The sequence below is a fragment of the Ovis aries genome, chromosome 19 (genome assembly GCF_016772045.2).
Source record: "Ovis aries strain OAR_USU_Benz2616 breed Rambouillet chromosome 19, ARS-UI_Ramb_v3.0, whole genome shotgun sequence".
In the NCBI taxonomy this organism is placed as follows: Eukaryota; Metazoa; Chordata; class Mammalia; order Artiodactyla; family Bovidae; genus Ovis; species Ovis aries.
In genome coordinates this window covers 7,888,818-7,909,342 of record NC_056072.1, presented here as the reverse complement: position 1 = coordinate 7,909,342, position 20,525 = coordinate 7,888,818, and the positions used below count along the sequence as shown (strand labels likewise).

Below are 20,525 nucleotides of genomic sequence, written 5' to 3'. Positions count from 1 at the left end.
TCACAGGTAGAAAAATATGTCAGTTGAGCACTGAAAGTGAAAGTGAAGTCGCTCAGTTGTGTCCGACTCTTTGCGACCCCGTGGACTGTAGCCCTCCAGGCTCCTCTGTCCATGCCAGTTTTATTAACTGGCAAGTTGAAGAAGGAAATGGCAGCCCATTCCAGTATTGCCTACAGAGAATCCATTCCATGGACAGAGGAACCTGGCAGGCTGCAGTCCATGGGATGGCAAAGGAGTCAGGCATGAGTTAGTGACTAATCAACAACAGCAAACAAGATCATACCTGAAATAATGTAATGGAGGGTTATTTGGCTCCATTTTTTATTTCTGCACAATTTTTCCCCGCGTAATTTTCAATCCTTTGTTGGCTTCTTATTACTATTCACTCAAACTAAAACTTGAAAATAAAGTTACAGACAGGAAAACATTTAAGTCAGAATAAAGGCTCAACATGGAAACTTGTAGCAGTAGTTCATGCACACAACAGAATGAAGAGCTATTAAAGATATCACCTCTTCTCTCTCTCCCTTGGTGTACATATGCAAAACAAATTATTTGAGTTCAGCCAAACCTGGTATTTAATTTGGATTTGTTTCATCTAATGTTCTGTGACCAGAAAACTGTTACAAGCAGTAAAAACTTTTAGTGTGTCTTTGCCTAAAACTATAATAATGAAATACCATACTTCTTATATTGATTTAGGTTGTTTAGGGATGAAAAAGTGATCTTACTAAATACAAACAAATAAAAACCAACCCAGAAGATTCGTGGTAAAAGTGGTATAAGTGTCTAAGAGCCACTGAAGTTTAAAATCTGTCATCTGCACAGCCATTAAGTGAAGTAAATAGGGCATGGAGATGTTAATTCAGTGATGCCGCACTAGGCAGAAGGGTGGGCAAGGCTCTCTGAGCATTGGCATATTTGATTGAGACCTGATAAAGGAGAATGAGCTGGTCATTGGATATATGGTGGTAAAAAATGCTTTGGGCAGAGAAAATGTGGCCGTAAAGGCCGAGAGGTGGAAAAGATCTTCATATATATGAAGAAGGGAGTGGAGGAGGCCAGGGCTGACTAGAACCTAGTGCGGAAAGAGCTAGGTTGGAAGCGAGAGCGTCTGTGAGAGCTAATTGGAAATGTAAGCAGGAACCACGATATGAGGGTCTTGTAGGCTGTAGGAGGAGTCTTGATAGGCTTCTGGGAATAAGAAGGATTTTAGGCTGGAGAAGCTTGTGGTAAGTGGTAGTGATATGACCTCAAACTACCTATACTATATACATTTATTGTTTGGGAAAATTGTCTATTTTATTTCCTCTTCCATCTACCTCTTCTCCCCTTATGCACGTCCTAATGCATAACCTTATATCTCATGCTGTTGGCTCTGATTTCTTTCATGCTTGCCATATCTGTACCCTTTTAAGTTCTGTTTGAACTCTTTGACTTGATTTTCTAGAGCATTAGTTCAGCACACTCAAGAACACAAAGTAAATTCTATTATCAGAGATTTGAGTGTGTCATATAATTTGGGAGTAGTGAGAAATGCATGGTATTTCTTTTTTTTTTGTCTTGAGGGTATTTCAAGTCTGACTTTAATTCTCATTATAGAGTAAGTTAGGCAGAATCGTTAAGTGCAGTGGAATTAACTGCTATTAGAAGGAAACTGGATTTAAAATTAATCAAATCATGGCTTTGAAAGAAGGCAACAGCAGCACTGTGGAAGGAAAAGACTGAACCTTGCAGGCGCCCTGTGATTACAGCTGGGTCTGGTGTCATCATGGAGCTTTCTAGACAGGCTCCTACGCTCACTGAGATGTAAACACGGACGTGTTGGTGGCTGTGACTGCAAGTCTTTTTCTTTTTTTTTCACTGAAAAAACTCCACATAATTCTGATTTATCAAGTGTGTAGGACCGAATGCAGTCTTGGCGTGTAATCATTGTAAACTTCCAGCTTCTCTGTTTGAAAACAGTTGTTAGGAAAATAATTGTTTTAGAAGGTTGGCAATAAAATAAAGCATAGAAACTAGGCTTTGAAATTACCTTGATATTTGGCTATACGAGGCAATAAGGTAACTGGCAATCTAGTTGATAACATACCCTTTGGCGAAAAGCAAAGCAGCCCTTTCCTTAGGCTGAGTGAAAAACGTGTCTGTCTGTGACCAGGAGCCCCAGGGCCTTCTCGGAGCTTGACAGTGTGCTGCTGGCTATGCAGCGTGGATGCAGGGTGCTCCAGTCTCCGCAGCTGCGCACTGGCTGGGTCCTGTCTCCGCCAGAAGCAAGCTTTGTTCCGTGTGGCCCTGCTGTCCGCACACAGAGCAGCCTTTGATGGGCTGCCTTTGACGTGATTTGTTTACGGCAGCCAGAAATGCTTCCTGCATAATGAGAGCAGTTAATCATGGAAACTGGGCTATTCCTGTTTGTGTGCTTCTAGCAGTCTCCGTTGTAAATATTAAAAGGTAACGACAAAAGGATGAAAACCTCTAAAAAAGGCACAAATCAGTTAATCCATCAGATCATGTGATTGCTACTGATTACATGGATATCTTTAGGGAAGCAGAAAATGATTGTTGAACACATGCCTTGTGTTTTGATGACTGCATTAAAAGTCCCTCGGTGGGATGGCATTTATTGGCTCCTAGAGCTTTTCTTACATTAAATTTCAGGCAGGCAGCACAAGGAGAAATACCACAACCTGTATCTAACCTCTTACATGCAGTTAAAGAATAATCTTGATCAAGCTCTGTGAGGCTCTGCTAAAGAGACGAGGGTTTTCACCAAGACCCCAGACTTTTATTTTGAAGTGGAGTAGCAGCTGTTGGCTATTGCGGTGCAGAGCTGCAGCGCGGCCTGGGTCACACCGTGCTCCGGGTGTCTGCAGGGTGTCTGCAGGCTGCAGGCCGAGCCCAGTGGCGCAGGCACCGAGCTGCATTTGTTTGTTGTGCTGTTTGACCTCTTGGTTTGAGAGAGCTCCCTGGACCATCTGAATGGCTATGGGAGATGGTGAGTAAGATTTATCTTTCTTCTTTTGCTTGTGGTGTACACTTCCTTTTAAAGTGACGGTCATTTGCTGTATAAGAAAGGTATTTCTCCCTAAAGAATGAAGGACACTTTGTGTATGTGTGTGTACACACCGCTTGTATGTTCATATATGCACGTGTATGTGTACTTGTCACTGGTATCTTTTTCTACTTGATATGTCTGTATGGCATCTGGCAAATATGACAGTTTACCTTGCATCTTACCAAGCAAACCCTCTGTCTTCGGTGGTGAGTATAAAGGGATATTGAAAGAAACATGGGAAATATGCAGAAGCTTTGAAGAGAGAACATGGCCTTTGAAAGAATGACAGATTTGGCAGAGTTGCCTAGCTCGACAAAATTGCTGTTGTATTGACAACAAGTAGGATTCTGTAGTGATTAAGTAGATAAAGAGGCAAAATGGCTTGCCATAGACACTGTTTTAATTGATGTGCTTGTTATTTGTCAATATCTCTAGTAAGTAGTTCTCTAGAAAATATTTAGTCCTTTATAAATTCTATACAGATATAGTTTGATTTAAAAAAATCAGTTTTGCCAGTGTTTTATTGTGAGTAGAATAATTTTTAAAATGTATTTTTATAGTGCTGTCTAGTTTTCCAAAGCACATGAGTGTACTTATTGTCCATTAACTCCTAAGGTACAAATAAATGAAATGTAAAGAGGATTTTGGAATTTCCATTTCACAGATTAGGAAACTAAGGCTTGTTGAGTTTATAAGTCCCAGATTCAGGCACAGAGCAAATCAGAATCAAGTCTAGAGCCTCAAATGTGCCTCTGGTATTGTCCTTCATAACATGTAGTACTTCAGTTTTTTTTTTCTTCATTATTAAACCTTTTGTTAAGATGCTTAGAGGTATATATACTTTATAATCGCATCAACACCAGAGATGTGTACAAAGGGGAATTGAGGTTACTTCAGAAGTGTTTCATGTATTTTTCGCTACGTTCTTAAGAAAGGTTGGTTTGTATTTGGAAGTTTTTTTAACAGTTTCAGCCTTCTTTTATGACTGTTTAATGACTTCTGTCTAACCAGTTTGTCCCCTTGGGATGCTGAGGAATAGGGTGCAAGTTTATATTTAAAAAATCATGTTGGTAAACAGTCATTTAAATAATTATATATATGTTAATGGAATATGGTAGTAAATCTGATTTTGCATATTGTTATAGTTTATTTCAAGAATTTATCTTTTATATGTCCTTATAGAAATAAATAAAAATTTAATTTTAACTTCCAGTTTTTAAGGCAAAAGCCATCAAAATTAATGAATTAAGTTCTCATATACTTAAGGGCATTGCCAAATTTATTTGGTTGTTATTTTTAAACCTTATTTTCTAAGCAGATCTAAATGTTGCATTTTATTTGGACTGTATCCAGATTTTATTTCTTTCTTAAACATTATAGGTTCAGTAGCTATCAGTGTATATTTACTTACTTTTTCTTTTTTCAATAATACTAAATCCATTCAGACTGTTTAAGAATGTGTTGATTTTTTTAGAAAAATCAAAGTAACAACCTCTTATAAAGCTCAGAGAATAACCTTCCCGCATATTCTCTTCCTCTTTAAAATGAAAATACTTTTATTGGATTTTAGTGATAAAGTAATACATCTTTATTAAAAAATTAAAAATCTAAGCAGTAACAGGTCATCCTGGGGTTTATAGTTCTTAAGAGTTTCATATATACTTCTCTGTATATTAGTCTCTCTCACATGTAATATACATGCATCATATTAGTATCTGGAGAATACATACAGCACTGGTTTATGCTATTCCTTATGTATTTTGTTTTTTATTCCTTAATGTGCTAGTATCTTCTCTTTTTCAGAAATCAAATAATGTAAATAAAGAACCACTTCTCAATTACCTCCAAACCCCTAAGCCTAGAGATAAGCAGAGAGGAACACTTTTATTAGTATGGAGTTTGTTTTTTCGTACCTTTTACTCTGCCTTAACATTCATATTAAGTATCAAAATAGTTGTGTTTTGACTTTGTTTACATGAATGGTATCATTCTCAACATATTTTTGCCATTTACTGTGTCTGCTCAATAGTGCATAGTGGTGGATTTTTCTAAAAATGTCATGATATGTAACTGTTCTCATTTGCTTGCACTGTTCCATAGTACTCCATAGTATGGATGTGTGTCATAAATATCTCTATGTCTATGAAATTTCAGATTGCTTAATCACATATAACTTTTCTAAATGATTCTGAAATGAACACCTTTGTACAAATCATGTGTGTGGGTGTGCACATATATTTTTGCACACACATTTTTAAAAACAGTCTAGAAGTAGAATTTCTGGATCAAAGTTTTTATTCATTTCAAGTTGTTCTAGTTCTCCCAAATTTCTCCCAAAAAAGGCTTTACCACTTCTTACCAACAGTGCTTTCTATATTACATTCATTTCAGTTCTCATGATTATTAATCTTTTAAAAATTTGCATATCAGATAGGTAAAAAATATCTCTTTAAAAAAAATTTCCTGTCTTTTTTCTGATAACATTGATCATCTTCATTTTTGAATGTTTATATACATATATTTTTTACTGTGAATTGCTTTGTGGCATCTTTAGGCGACTCTTTTTTTCCCCTGTGCATCTTTTGGGCTTCCCTGGTGTCTCAGCTGGTAAAGAATCTGCCTGCAATGCAGGAGACCGTGGTTTGATTCCTGGGTTGGGAGGATCCCCTGGAGAAGAGATAGGGTACCCACTCCAGTATTCTTGGGCTTCCCCGGTGGCTCAGGTGGTAAAGAATCTGCCTGCAATGCGGGAGACCTGGGTTTGATCCCTGGGTTGGGTGTATCTTTTAGAGATATTTGAGAATAATTTTTAAAATTTTATTTTTTTAAATTTTTATTGGAGTAGAGTTGATTTACAATGTTGTGTTTCTGTTGTATAGCAGAGTGAGTCAGTTACACATTTACTTTTATCTACTCTCTTTTAAGATTCTTTTCCCATATAGGTCCTTACAGAGTATTGGGTAGAGTTCCCTGTGCTCCAGCTTTTTGCTTTTTCATTTATAGTTTCTCTTTCTGTGTTCTGGTTGTTAGTCTGTTATCTGTTAAAAATGTTATGCAGGCTTAACTTCATGGACATATGAAAGATTTTATTAGCAGACTTGAGAAGCACTCTAATGACCACCAATTGAAGAGTTGGTGGGGTGGCTTTCATGTGCCTTTTTGTTTAGTTGTCTTTATCCTTACCCAAGGGTACAAAACAGAGCAGTCAGATGATTATGAAGTAGCTCTGGGCAGTTAAACCAGATAGAGTTAAAAACCTGTAGGATTATTATGTGGCGCTGAGCCCTGAAATCTGCCTCAAAAGCTCACAAGAGGAATTTGGCCTTTTGTTGTTATGCTACAGAGTGACTGGAAAGAAATAAGGTTTTGTTGCAAATAGATTGTCTCTAAACTTTAAACAATTCAAAACAGTCTATTCTTCCAAACATGAATCTTTTAAAAAAGACAAACAAGTGATGATATAACCTTGGCTTTCCCTTAGCCTTTTGCTGCTGCTAAGTCGCTTCAGTCGTGTCTGACTTTGTGCGACCCCATAGACGGCAGCCCACCAGGCTCCCCCGTCCAATCTGACACGTAACTACTGGTTTGGGGGATTGAGAACAACAGCAAGAAATTAATGCTGAATAGATTTCTCTCCTTCCAAACCCTTGACTGTTATATGTGATACACTTGGAGTCAATAATTTACGGCACTGAAAGAAGCAGCCCTTTAACTTACTGGCCAAAAGGGCAAACTTTCTTCTAGGAGCAATAAGGGGGAAAAATAGCCTATGAGGAGAGGAAGTAACTTAGAAGTGAGGAAAAAAAATTGGGCATTCAACAGCAATAAAGGCAGGAAAGTAGTAGTTACTGAGATTGAAAATCTTCTTGAAACAGACCCATTTACCCTTCTGGGTACAAAGTGTTGGACATCAGTAGCAACTTATTGCAAACATGATGTTGCTCATGAACCTGATTTTTCATGAGAAGGTTTACATCTTTCCTGTGTGCATGTAGAATATGTAGTTGATGTTCTTGACAGCTGTTGTAACCAACCTGTAGCTGTGGTGAAATTTTAACTACCTAAAATGATGACATTTTAAAGGTTTTAAATAATCCTTACTATAAGCCGCATTTATTGTTTAGTTTGATATTATGGTTATTATGAAATATGTTGTTATTTAAATTTATGAATACCAAATAGTGATTTAAATTGTGTTTGTCCTTTTACTTCACAGAATTACTGAAGGTCTTGAATTTTTAAAATTATTTTTAATTGAAGGATAATTGTTTTACAGTATTGCATTGATTTCTACCAAATATCAGCAGTAATCAACCATAGGTTTACCCATGTTCCCTTCCATTTGAACATCCCACCTATCTCCCTCCCTGTTTCCTCTACGTTCTTCTCGAGCCCCAGTTTGCGTTCCCTGAGTCATAGAGCAAATTCCTATTGGCTGTCTGTTTTACATATGATAATGTATGTTTCCATGTTACTGTCTCCATACCGCCCACCCTCGCCTTCTTGCCCCCGCTGAACTGTGTCCATAAGTCTCTTCTCAATTTCTGTGTCTCCATTGCCACTTGCCAACAGGTTCTTCAGTACTATCTTTCTAGATTCCATATGTATGCGTTAGTATGCGATAATTGTTTTTCTCTTTCTGACTTACAATAGGCTGTAGGTTCATCCACCTTACTAGGACTGTCTCAAATGCGTTGCTTTTTATGGCTGAGTAATAGTCCGTTGTCTGTGTAACACAGCTTCTTTATCCATCCATCTGTCAGTGGACATCTAGGTTGCGTCCATGTCCTAGCTGTTGCAAATAGAACTGCAACAAACATTGGGTTACACATGTCTTTTTCAGTTTTGGTTTCCTTAGAATTAGTGGAATTGCTGGGTCATATTCCTGGCTTTATTCCTAGTTCTTTAAGGACTCTCCACACTGTTCTCCACAGTGACTGTATCAACTTGCATTCCCACCAACAGTGCAAGAGGGTTTCCTTTTCTCTACAACCTCTCCAGCATTTATTGTTTGTAGATTTTTTGATGATTAGCCATTCTGACCCATGTGGGGTGATAGCTCATTGTAGTTTTGATTTGCATTTCTCTAATAATGGGTGATGTTAAGCATCTTTTCCTGTGTTAGCCAACTGTATGTCTTCTTTGGAGAAACGTCAGTTTAGGTCTTTTGCCTGTTTTTTGATTGGGTTGTTTTTCTGGTGTTGCCTTGTATGAGCTGCTCATATATTTTTAAAATTAATTCTTTGTGAGTTATTTTATTCGCTGTTATTTTTTCCCATTCTGAGGGTTGGTTGTCTTCACCTTTATATGTGAATAGTTTATAGTTTCATTTGCTGTGCAAAAGCTTTTAAGTTTAGTTAGGTCCTACTTGTTTGTTTTTGTTTTTATTTATTTTTAATTGAAGGATAGTTGTTTTATAGTATTGCGTTGGTTTCTACCAAATATCAACATGAATCAGCCATAGGTTTACCCATGTTCCCTCGCATTTACTCTAGGGGGTGGGTCATAGGCGATTTTGCTGTGATTTGTGTCATAGAGTGTTCTGCCTATGTTTTCCTCTAGGAGTTTTATAGTTTCTGGTCTTATATTTAGGTCGTTAATCCATTTTGGGTTTATCTTTGTTTGTTTTTTTTTTTGTTTTTACGCTGCCGAGGCTTGCTTGAGTTTATCTTTGTATACAGTGTTAGAAAGTGTTCTAATTTCATTCTTTTACATATAGCTGTCCAGTTTTCCCAACACCACTTATTGAAGAGACTGTCCTTGCCCCATTGTATATTCTTGCCTCCTTTGTCAAATATAAGGTGTCTATAGGTGTGTGGGTTTATCTTTGGGCTTTCTGTCTTGTTCCTTTGGTCTGTATTTCTGTTTTTGTGCCAGTAGAAGGTCTTGAATTTTTAAAGATCCCTTTGACAAAGAGGGTAAGAGTCTTCAAATATCTTTTAACTAGTTATTTAATAGAGCTTCCCTGGTGGTTTAGATGATAAAGAATCTGCCTGCAGTGCAGGAGACCTGGGTTCAATTCCTGGTTGGGAAGATCCCCTGGAGAAAGGAATGGCAACCAAATCCAAACTAAGAAGTAACTATTTAAGATTAACTGTGCTGTTGAACATGGTATTTTCCTGTGAATATTGAAATCTGGTGATTATTTTATTTTGACGCGCTTTGATTTTCAATTTCTAATCATTTGACTAAAATTTTTTTATTTTGGTTTAAATTGAAGGCATTCTTTATTGTTACTGTTGGATTATTTTACTTATTTTAAAAAAATTTTACTGGAGTATGATTGCTTGATTATTTTACTTCTGTAAGCGCGTGGTTTTTTTTAGCCCTAGGAAGTCATCTTATTTTGTTTGGTTATTTTTTAATAATAATAAGTTTCTCCTCTTCATAGTTTTAGTCTCACTTTATGGAATTGCTTATAGTCAGATATTGAACCTCCTAGATTGATTCACTGTGTCTTTTATGTTTTGTCTTAAGTTTTATGTCTTTTCCTTTTATTCTCTGTTATGGGAGATTTCCTTGATTTTCTCATCTAGTTCTTCTATTAAATTTTAATTTTGGCAAACAGAAGTTTAAATGGTTCAAAAAACTGACTTTTCGTTTTCTGGTGGTTCCATTTTCACAGAATGCACTTGCATACCTGTATGCAAAATGTTGAACTCCCTGAATTGAGGGTGGAACAGGCTTAATGATGAAACCATTCCATGGGTTTCCAGTTGTTCCTTGCTAATCAGCCCTGTACTTACTAGCTTAGAAATTGTTGCTTCTCTGTCACTCTGCAAGGTAGATGAGTTCTCTCTGCTGTTTCAGAGAATTCTGAGTTGCAGCTTTTCTGTGATACTATTCTTCAAAAGCCTTCCATCCTTTTTATTTGCATCTTATAGGAAATCGATACTATCTATAGGTGCTGATTTCACATACTCTCCGCTCTGCTTCATTTTCTTTGCTCTTATGATGTTGCTTATCATTTTATTGGGGTTTCATTGTAGGGTCTTGAGCAAGAGAGTAAAGTGATTCAACTTACCACAATTATTTTAAGGAAAATTTCAAATATACCCAGAAATAGAATATATATTGTAACAAACCTCCCTTACCACCCATTATCCAGCTTCAAGAAATTATCAGTACATAGCTGATCTTTATTCACCTGTATCCCTACCTGTCTGCTGCAGCCTTATTCTCCGGCTGGACTGGGATGTGTTTGTTTGCACATATGCACACATACTCCTTCACATATGAAAAATAAAGTAGAACATCTTTTTATAAAACAATTATAAGACCATTTCACATATAAAAAATTAACCCACAGTACCAAATACTCAGTGTTCACATTTCTGTGATTATTCCATACATGCCTTTTAATGGTTTGGGTTCAGTTCAGTTCAGTCACTAAATCGTGTCCAATTCTTTGTGACCCCATGGACTGCAGCACGCCAGGCTTCCCTGTCAATCACCAACTCCTGGAGTTTACTCAAACTCATGTCCATCCAGTTGGTGATGACATCCAACCATCTCAACTGTTATCCCCTACTCCTTCCACCTTCAGTCTTTTCCTAGTATCAGGGTCTTTTCAGATGAGTCAGTTCTTCACATCAGGTGGCCAGAGTATTGGAGCTTCATCTTCAGCATCAGTCCTTCCAATGAATATTCAGGACTTATTTCCTTTAGGGTTGACTGGTTTGATCTCCTTGCAGTCCAAGGAACTCTGAAGAGTCTTCTCCAACACCACAGTTCAAAAGCATCAATTCTTCAGCGCTCAGCTTTCCTTATGGTCTAACTCTCACATCCATACATGACTACTGGAAAAATTATAGCTTTGACTAGACAGATGTTTGTTGGCAAAGTAATGTCTCTGCTTTTTAACGTGCTGTCTGGGTTGATCATAGCTTTTCTTCTAAGGAGCAGACGGCTTTTAATTTCATGGCTGCAGTCGCCATCTGCAGTGACTTTGCAGCCCCCCAAAATCAAGTCTCTCTCTGTTTCCATTGTTCCCTGTCTGTTTGCCATGAAGTGATGGGACTGGATGCCATGATCTTAGTTTTCTGAATGTTGAGTTTTAAGCCAGCTTTTTCACTCTCCTCTTTTACTTTCATCAAGAGGCTCTTTAGTTCTTCGCTTTCTGCCATAAGGGTGGTCTGCATATCTGAGGTTATTGATATTTCTCCCGGCAGTTTTGATTCCAGCTTGTGCTTCATCCAGCCTGGCATTTCGCACGATATACTGTGCGTATAAGTTAAATAAGCTGGGTGACAGTATATAGCCTTGATGTACTTCTTTCCCAATTTGGAACCAGTCTGTTGTTCCATGTCCAGTTCTAACTATTGCTTCTTGATCTGCATACAGATTTCTCAAGAGGCAGGTAAGGTGGTCTGGTATTCCCATCTCTTGAAAAATTTTCCATAGTTGGTTGTGATCCACACAGTTGAAGGCTTTGGCATAGTCCATGAAGCAGAAGTAGATGTTTTTCTGGAACTGCCTTGCTTTTTTGATGATCCAGCTGATGTTGGCAATTTGATCTCTGGTTCTTCTGCCTTTTCCATATCCAGCTTGAATATCTGGAAGTTCACGGTTCACGTACTGTTGAAGCCTGGCTTGGAGAATTTTGAGCATTACGTTACTAGCGTGTGAGACGAGTGCAATTGTGTAGTAGTTTGAGCATTTTTTGACATTACCTTTCTTTGGGATTGGAATGAAAACTGACCTTTGCAGTCCTGTGGCCACTGCTGAGTTTTCCACATTTGCTGGCATATTGAGTGCAGCACTTTCGCAGCATCATCTTTTAGGATTCTAAATAGCTCAATTGGAATTCCATCACCTCCACTAGCTTTGTTCGTAGTGATGCTTCCTAAGGCCCACTTGACTTCGCGTTCCAGGCTGTCTGGTTCTTGGTGAGTCACACACCATCGTGATTACCTGGGTCATGAAGATCTTTTTGTATAATTCTTTGTGTTTTTGCCACCTCTTCTTAGTATCTCTGCTTCTGTTAGGTCCATAGCATTTCTGTCCTGTATTGTGCCCATCTTTGCATGAAATGTTTTCTTGGTATCTCTGATTTACTTTTTCTTTCTTTCTTTCTTTTTTTAACTTTATTTTACTTTATAGTACTGTATTGGTTTTGCCATACATCAACATGAATCTGCCTCGGGTGTACATGAGTTCCCAATCCTGAACCCCCCTCCCACCTCCCTCCCAATACCATCTCTCTGGGTCATAGATCTCTAGTCTTTCCCATTCTATTGTTTTCCTCTATATCTTTGCATTGATCACTGAGGAAGGCTTTCATATCTCTCTTTGCTATTTTTTGGAACTCTGTATTCCAATGGGTTTATCTTTCCTTTTCTCCTTTACCTTTCGCCTCTCTTCTTTTCTCAGGTATTTGTAAGGCCTCCTCAGACAACCATTTTGCCCTTTTGTATTTCTTTTTCTTGGGGAGGATCTTGATTACTGCCTCCTGTACAATGTCACAAACTTCCACCCATAATTCTTCAGATAATATGAAGGTTTGAATTAGGATTCAAACAAGGTTCACCATTGCAGTTATTAATAGATCTTTTAATCCTCCGTTCATATCTTTTTTTTTCTCCACTTGCCATTTATTTGTTGAAGAAAAAGCATTTGAGAGTTGCCAGCATATACAGAAGATGTTTAAAACTATTGAGGATGGATGAAACTACTCATAAAGTGTATTGTCTGGAGAAGAGGATATTCACCATTTAGTGGCTGAGTGAAGGAGAAAGATACTGAGCTACAGGGACTTGTGAGGTCAGAGGGAAGCCAAGGAGAGTATCTTGTTGTAACAGCTGAGTGGAGAGTGGACAACCAAGATATTTTAGGTTATTGTTTCCTAATCTCAGTTGCTAATTTAGCTATGACCATGGTCATGACTGGTGTGTAAGAGTGTAAAACAGTTTAGCAATCCAAAGTCCTTTTACTCATTGTTTTAATTAGAATAAGGAAGGATATAGCTTCAAGTGAAAAGAGGAACTTTGGTGTAAGAAACTACTTAATTTGAAACAGTGTATTTTGTGCATGAAAATCCGTGATGTGGGTTCTTAACTGAACTAGTTGGTTTACTGAAGAAAATCCACACCCAATTAATTCCTTTTTTTTGAGAAATGGTATAAAGTTTTGGCTTGCTCTTTTGTTTGGCATGTTAAATGGAGAAGTTTTTAATCTTTCATATGGATTCAGAAGCAGAAATTGCAGATTTTGGAATATATATGCCCATAAAAGTGAAGTAGAATGTTTAAATAGCCATATAAAATATATGACTTTCATTGGAAGGAAAAAGGGAAGGGACTTAGGGTAATATGAATTTACTCTTTCTTATTGGAAACCTTGTAGACCAGTTGTATTTTGGAATTCAGAATATGTCAGAGTATAGAAAAATAATATGGTCATACACCATGCATCATTATATAACAACTCTACCTGGGTCTGAGACTGTCCCTTGTAATCAAGTACATTAATATTTTTTGCAGTCAAATCTTTACAAATTCACAGTGAGTAAAATAAGATAATAAATAGTCTCTTGTCAAATCACGTCATATTTTGCTATAAGCTGAGTTCAAATCAGTTCACATTTTGCCACCAAATGAATTTAAAAAGACAAAGCAAGCTGAAACTGGACTACCAAAGCTTTTTGGCTTTCAGGAATGCAGATACAGGATTGTGGGCCTGTAATACCTCAGTGCTTGCTGAGGACTGTTTGCAAGTGTTGAATGTAGGAAACAAAAGGTAAAGCCTTATTGAACTTGGGCTTCTTTTTTCTGTCCCCCTCAATTTCTGCCTGTCCCTCCCCCGTGCCTTCTCTTGTCCCCTCCCCCTCTTTTCTCCGCCTCCGTTTCCTTATCCTGTTTCCATCTCTTCCTTCTCCTCGCCTTCTACTTCCCCCCTCTTCCCTTCTGTCACCATCTCTTCTTCCCAGTCTCCTCCTCCTCTGTCATCTCCTCTTCCATCTTCATCTCATCTTCCTGCTCTTATCGCCTTCTCTGCTTTTCCATCCTGTGTATTACCACTGCAGCCTACTCACTTTATTAGTTTCTGTCTCCTAGTTCTTTTTAATATCTTCATCCTTTTCAGTTTCTGCACCAAACCATAGTATTGTCATTTTGAAACATTGAAGTGGGAACAGACGTGTCAACATAATCATGATTTATAGGTTACTTTTGGTTTATTCAGTAAATATTAAAGTGCCTACTGTATATATCCTAGGTGATTTTTTTTTCTGATTTTTCTTTTAGTTCACTAATGATCCCTTGAGCTGTGTCTAGTCTACTATTATGCCTGCCTACTGAATTTAAGTTTTAGTTATTGTATTTTTATTTTTAGAAGTTGTTTGTTTTTTTTAATCTGTGTCCACTTTTTAAAATATTTTAAAGTTATTTTCAAGCTTGCCTAGTAGATAGGCAACTATTTCAAACTTCCAAATGTAGATACTTCATAGTCTATGCTTAAGAATTCTCAGATTTGAATTTGGAATGCTAGGTAGGATGTTGATAATTCTGGGATCTATTCCTCCTGTCTGTTTCTTTCTGTTTATTCCTTCTCATGATGTCTTATTTCCTGTCACGCCAAGTGACATTTGGAAATTTATTTGTGCAAATAATATGAGGCCAGAGACTTTAAAAAATCTTTTTAATTTATTTTTAATTGGAGAATAATTACTTAACACTGCTGTGTTGGTTTCTGCCATACATCAGCATGAATTAGCCATTGGTATAAATTTGTGGGCCAGAGACTTTCTTCCAGGAAAATGCTGCATTTTCTTTGGCTGTAGCTTGGGAGTACTACTAGTGTGAGCTTACTGAGTTTAAGGGCCTTGGGTGTCTCAGCTGTCCAAGCAGTTGACCTTAATGAAGTCCTCCTGTTTTTTTCTCTATTGCTCTCTTTTGAGAAAAGTTTGAAAAGAATAAAAGACTATGAGAGGTTAAGGGTTTATTTTTGGTTCACTTTAACCTTGCAAGTAGTCATTTGGTACACCAGTGTTTGGTGGAAAAAGTCTATTAATATTTTATATCTTATGTGAGTCTTAAATTCTGCTTCCTTTGCCCTAAAGACCTTCAAAAGTACAAGTTTTGTCTTTGTATTTCTTACTGTTTGTCAGGTTATTAAGACTTTTTAATTTAATTTTTTAATAAGTATTTCTTTTTATTTGTTTTGTTGTGGTTGTGTTGGTGCTTAGTTGTGGCACACGGATCTTTCCTAGCAGCTCGAGGACTCTCTAATTGTGGTGCCAGGGCTCAGTAGTTGTGACCCAAGGGCTTAGTTATGCCAAGGCACGTGGGATCTTAGTTCCCCGACCAGGGGTCGAACCCACGTCCCTTGCATTGGAAAACGGTTCTTAACCATGGGACCATCAGAGAAGTCCCAAGAAAACTTTTTTAAATGTACATTTTATCCAGTTTTTATATTGTTTGCCTTTAGTGTTTCATTTTAGATAACCTGGTAACACTCAGATGACCATTATATCTACTACTATGGGCAAGAATCCCTTAGAAGAAATGAAGTAGCCCTCATAGTCAACAAGAGAGTCTGAAATGAAGTACTTGGGTGCAATCTCAAAAACGACAGAATGATCTCTATTAATTTCCAAGGCAAACCATTCAATATCACAGTAATCCAGGTCTATGCCCAAACCAGTAATGCTGAAGAAGCTTAAGTTGAATGGTTCTACGAAGACCTACAAGACCTTCTAGAACTAACGCCCAAAAAAGATGTCCTTTTCATTATAGGGGACTGGAATGCAGAAGTAGGAAGTTAAGAGATACATAGAGTAACAGGCAAATTTGCCCTTGGAGTGCAAAATGAAGCAGGGCAAAGGCTAACGAGTTTTGTCAAGAGAACGCACTGGTCATAGCAAACACCCTCTTCCAGCAACACAAGTTCAGTTCAGTTCAGTCGCTCGGTTGTGTCTGACTCTTTGTGACCCCGTGAACCTCAGCATACCAGGCCTCCCTATCCATTACCAACTCCCGGAGTCCCACCAAACCCATGTCCATTGAGTCAGTGATGCCACCCAACCATCTCATCCTGTCGTCCCCTTCTCCTCCTGCCCTCTATCTTTCCCAGCATCAGGGTCTTTTCCAATGAGTCAGCTCTTCACATCAACTGGCCAAAGTATTGGAGTTTCAGCTTCAACATCAGTCCTTCCAATGAACACGCAGGACCAATCTCCTTTAGGATGGACTGGTTGGATCTCCTTGCAGTCCAAGGGACTCTCAAGAGTCTTCTCCAACACCACAGTTCAAAAGCATCAATTCTTTGGCACTCAGCTTTCCTTATAGTCCAACTCTCACATCCATACATGACTACTGGAAAAACCATAGCCTTGACTAGACGGATGTTTGTTGACACAAGAGACAACTCTATACATGAACATCATCAAATGGTCAATACCGAAATCAGTTTGATTATATTCTTTGCCACTGAAGATGGAGAAGCTCTATACAGTCAGCAAAAACAAGACCCGAAGCTAACTGTGGCTCAGATCATGAACTCCTTATTGCCAAATTCAGGCTTAAATTGAAGAAAGTAGGGAGAACCACTAGACCATTCAGGTATGACCTAAATCAAATCCCTTATGATTATACAGTGGAAGTGAGAAATAGATTCAAGGGATTAGATCTGATAGACAGAGTGCCTGAAAAACTATGGGCAGAGGTTCCTGACATCCTACAGGAAGCAGTGATCTAAACCATCCCCAAGAAGAAGGAGTACAAAAAGGCAAAAGGGTTTTCTGAGGAAGCCTTAAAAATAACCGTGAAAAGAAGAGAAGCGAAAGGCAAAGGAGAAAAGAAAAGATATACCCATTTGAATGCAGAGTTCCAGAGAATAGCAAGGAGAGATAAGAAAGTCTTCGTCAGTGATCAGTGCAAAGATATAGAGGAAAACAATAGAATGGGAAAGACTAGAGATCTCTTCAAGATAATTAGAGATACCAAGAGAACATTTCGTGTGAAGATGGGCACAATAATCCAAATCTAGGCCCCAACCAGTAATGCTGAAGAAGCTGAAGTTGAACGGATAGAAATAGTATGTACCTAACAGAAGCAGAAGATGTTAAGGTGAGGTGGCAAGAATACACAGAAGAACTGTACAAAAAAGATCTTCATGACCCAGATAATCACAATGATGTGATCACTCACCTAGAGCCAGACATCCCGGAATGCGAAGTCAAGTGAGCCTTAGGAAGCATCACTATGAACAAAGCTAGTGCAAGTGATGGAATTCCAATTGAGCTATTTAGAATCCTAAAAGATGATGTTATTAAAGTGCTGCACTCAGTATGCCAGCAAATGTGGAAAACTCAGCAGTGGCCACAGGACTGGGAAAGTTCAGTTTTCATTCCAGTCCCTAAGAAACGCAATGCCAAAGAATGTTCAAACTACCGCACAATTGCACTCATCTCACACGCTAGTAAAGTAATGCTCAAAATCCGCCAAGCCAGGCTTCAACAGTGTGTGAACCGTGAACTTCCAGATGTTCAAGCTGGATTTAGAAAAGCCAGAGGAACCAGAGATCAAATTGCCAACATCTGTTGGATCATCGAAAAAGCAAGAGTTCCAGAAAAACATCTGCTTTATTGACTATGCCAAAGCCTTTGACTGTGTGGATCACAACAAGCTGTGGAAAATTCTTCAAGAGATGGGATTACCAGACAACGTTACCTGCCTCCTGAGAAATCTGTATGCAGGTCAGGATGCAGCAGTTAGAACTGGACATGGAACAACAGATTGGTTCCAAATTGGGAAAGGAGTATGTCAAGGCTGTATATTGTCACGCTGCTTATTTAACTTATATTCAGAGTACATCATGAGAAACGCTGGGCTGGAGGAAGCACAAGCTGAAATCAAGATTACCGGGAGAAATATCAACAACCTCAGATGACACCATCCTTATGGCAGAAAACAAAGAATAACTAAAGAGCCTCTTGATGAAAGTGAAAAAAGAGAGTGAAAAAGTTGGCTTAAAGCTCAACATTCAGAAAACTAAGATCATGGCATCTGGTCCTATCACTTCATGGCAAATAGATGGGGAAACAGTGGAAACAGTGAGAGACTTGATCTTTTGGGCTCCAAAATCACTGCAGATGGCAACTGCAGCCATGAAATTAAAAGATGCTTACTCCTTAGAAGGAAAGTTATGACCAACCTAGATAGCATGTGAGAAAGCAGAGATATTACTTTGCCTACAAAAGTACGTCTAGTCAAGGCTATGGTTTTCCAGTAGTCATATGTGGATGTGAGAGTTGGACTATAAAGAAAGCTGAGTGCCGAAGAATTGATGCTTTTGAACTGTGGTGTTGGAGAAGACTCTTGAGAGTCCCTTGAACTGCAAGGAGATCCAACCATTCCATCCTAAAGAAAATCAGTCCTGAATATTCATTGGAAGGACGGATGTTGAAGCTGAAACTCCAATACTTTGGCCACTTGATGTGAAGAGCTGACTCATTTGAAAAGACCCTGATGCTGGGAAAGATTGGCAGAGGTAGAAGGAGACGACAGAGGAGGAGATGGTTGGATGGCATCACTGAGTCAATGAACATGAGCTTGGGTCTTTTTTGTACAGTTCTTCTGTGTATTCTTGCCACCTCTTCTTAATATCTTCTGCATCTGTCAGGTCCATACCGTTTCTTACTTTATTGAGCCCATCTTTGCATGAAATGTTCCCTTGTTATCTCTGATTTTCTTGAAGAGAAATGTATATGAGTGCATAAAAATGTAGGGTTCTGATATTTTACCCCTATTGGGTTGGGTTCCTTCGTCATTATTAAAAAGTCTCTAGTAATGCTTGTTCAAATTGCTTTGTTTGAAATTAGTATAGCTACATGAACCTTTTGATTAATGTTTATCCTGGTCTGTTTCTTCATTTTACTTTTAACTTTTTTGTGACCCTTATATGTAAAATACATCTCTCATTTAAGCAACCTGTTTTTAAAAACAAGTTCAGTCTGTTTTTTCACTTGGACTATTTCGTTGATTTACTTTTAAAGTAGTTACTGATATATTTGATTTTATTTTTCCCACTTTTTCTTTTATTTCTATTTTTATCCTCTTGTTTTGTCTTTTGTCGTTTGCTAGTTTTTTTCAGTTAATCAGTTCTTTCTTGTTATTTTATTTTTTCTTCGATTTCTTTTTTTATGTATGTGTTTACTCTAATTTCAGTGGTTACCCTCAAGCAGGGGTTGGGAAACTGTTGCTTGCAGGCTAAATCCAGTCATCCTCCATTTTTTATACATAAAATTTTATTGAAACACAGCCACACTCATTTGCTTACAGATTGTTATCATTGCTTTAACACTACAGTGGCATAGTTGAATAGTTGCACAGAGAGACTACATATAAGTAAGGTTTGCAAAGCTTATAATATTTCCTATATAGCCGTTTAGAAAACGTTTGCCTGTTTCTGCCATAGTGCTGTGGTTCTTAAACTTGATCTTTTATCAGGATCACCAGGAGAGTTTGTTAATCCAGAGTTACTGATTCATTAAATTTGAGTTGGGGCCTCATAATTTGCATTTCTAACAAATTGCCAAATGATGGTCAGCTGCTCGCCTGGGACAACATTTTGAGTACCACTGCCTTAGAGGTTACAATCTTTGTAACCTCTTGCATAGTTGCATCTTTGGCTTGCTGCTGCTGCTGCTAAGTCACTTCAGTCGTGTCCGACTCTGTGTGACCCCATAGTCGGCAGCCCACCAGGCTCCCCTGTCCCTGGGATTCTCCAGGCAAGAACACTGGAGTGGGTTGCCATTTCCGTCTCCAATGCATGAAAGTGAAAAGTGAAAGGGAAGTCGCTCAGTTGTGTCTGACTCTTTGCGACCCCATGGACTGCAGCCCACCAGGCTCCTCCGTCCATGGGATTTTCCAGACAAGAGTACTGGAGTGGGGTGCCATCACCTTCTCCCATCTTTGGCTTACTGCAACCTAAAATAAATAAAGTAGTATGTGTTTACTACTTCCATGTTAATACTGAAAGCTTTAGAACCCTTTAACTTTGCTTACCTCTTAGCACTATTTTATACCAATCTTAGGCAACAACTCAAATGTCTATCAACAGTAGAATGGATATTAATAACTCGTGGCACATTTCATGCACTAAAAAACTTGAAGCAATGAGAAAATCTGTCTTCCAAACATTTTATTGAGTGAAAAGAACTACGTACTAGAGTACCTATTATTTGATTCCTTTTGTATAAAAGTTCAAAAATGGGCAAAACTGACTAGACTAGTTAGCTCTGGTAGAAAATAATGACTTTAGGGCAATTCAGTGAGGGAGCTTAGAGAATGTTGATAATGATCTACTAGTCTGGAGACTGGTTACACTAGCATATTCATTTTATGAAAATTAATTGAGCTGCAGGCTTTAATTTATATACTGTTCTCTGCCTTGTTTTGATAAAAAGGGAAAAATTAATTTCCTAGTAGTTTTAGAATGTTAAGAGTTAATTATTTTTAAGTGGTAGAAG

At 38.1% G+C, this 20,525-nt stretch overlaps 1 protein-coding gene across 46 annotated transcripts in view; it reads left to right on the top strand.

The window, feature by feature from the left end:
• The window catches only part of CLASP2 (cytoplasmic linker associated protein 2), a 180,004-nt gene that overhangs the window by 31,937 nt on the left and 127,542 nt on the right, over positions 1–20,525 (top strand). For 6 of the 46 annotated variants that reach the window (XM_060402762.1, XM_060402761.1, XM_060402759.1 and 3 more), the window contains exon 1: positions 2,845–2,995. The exons of the other annotated variants lie outside the window; for them this stretch is intronic. In XM_060402762.1, coding sequence (XP_060258745.1) covers positions 2,980–2,995 — 16 coding nt within the window. In that variant the 5' untranslated portion in view covers positions 2,845–2,979. Of the gene's footprint in view, positions 1–2,844; positions 2,996–20,525 lie in introns of those variants that run through there. 46 annotated transcript variants of the gene reach the window in all.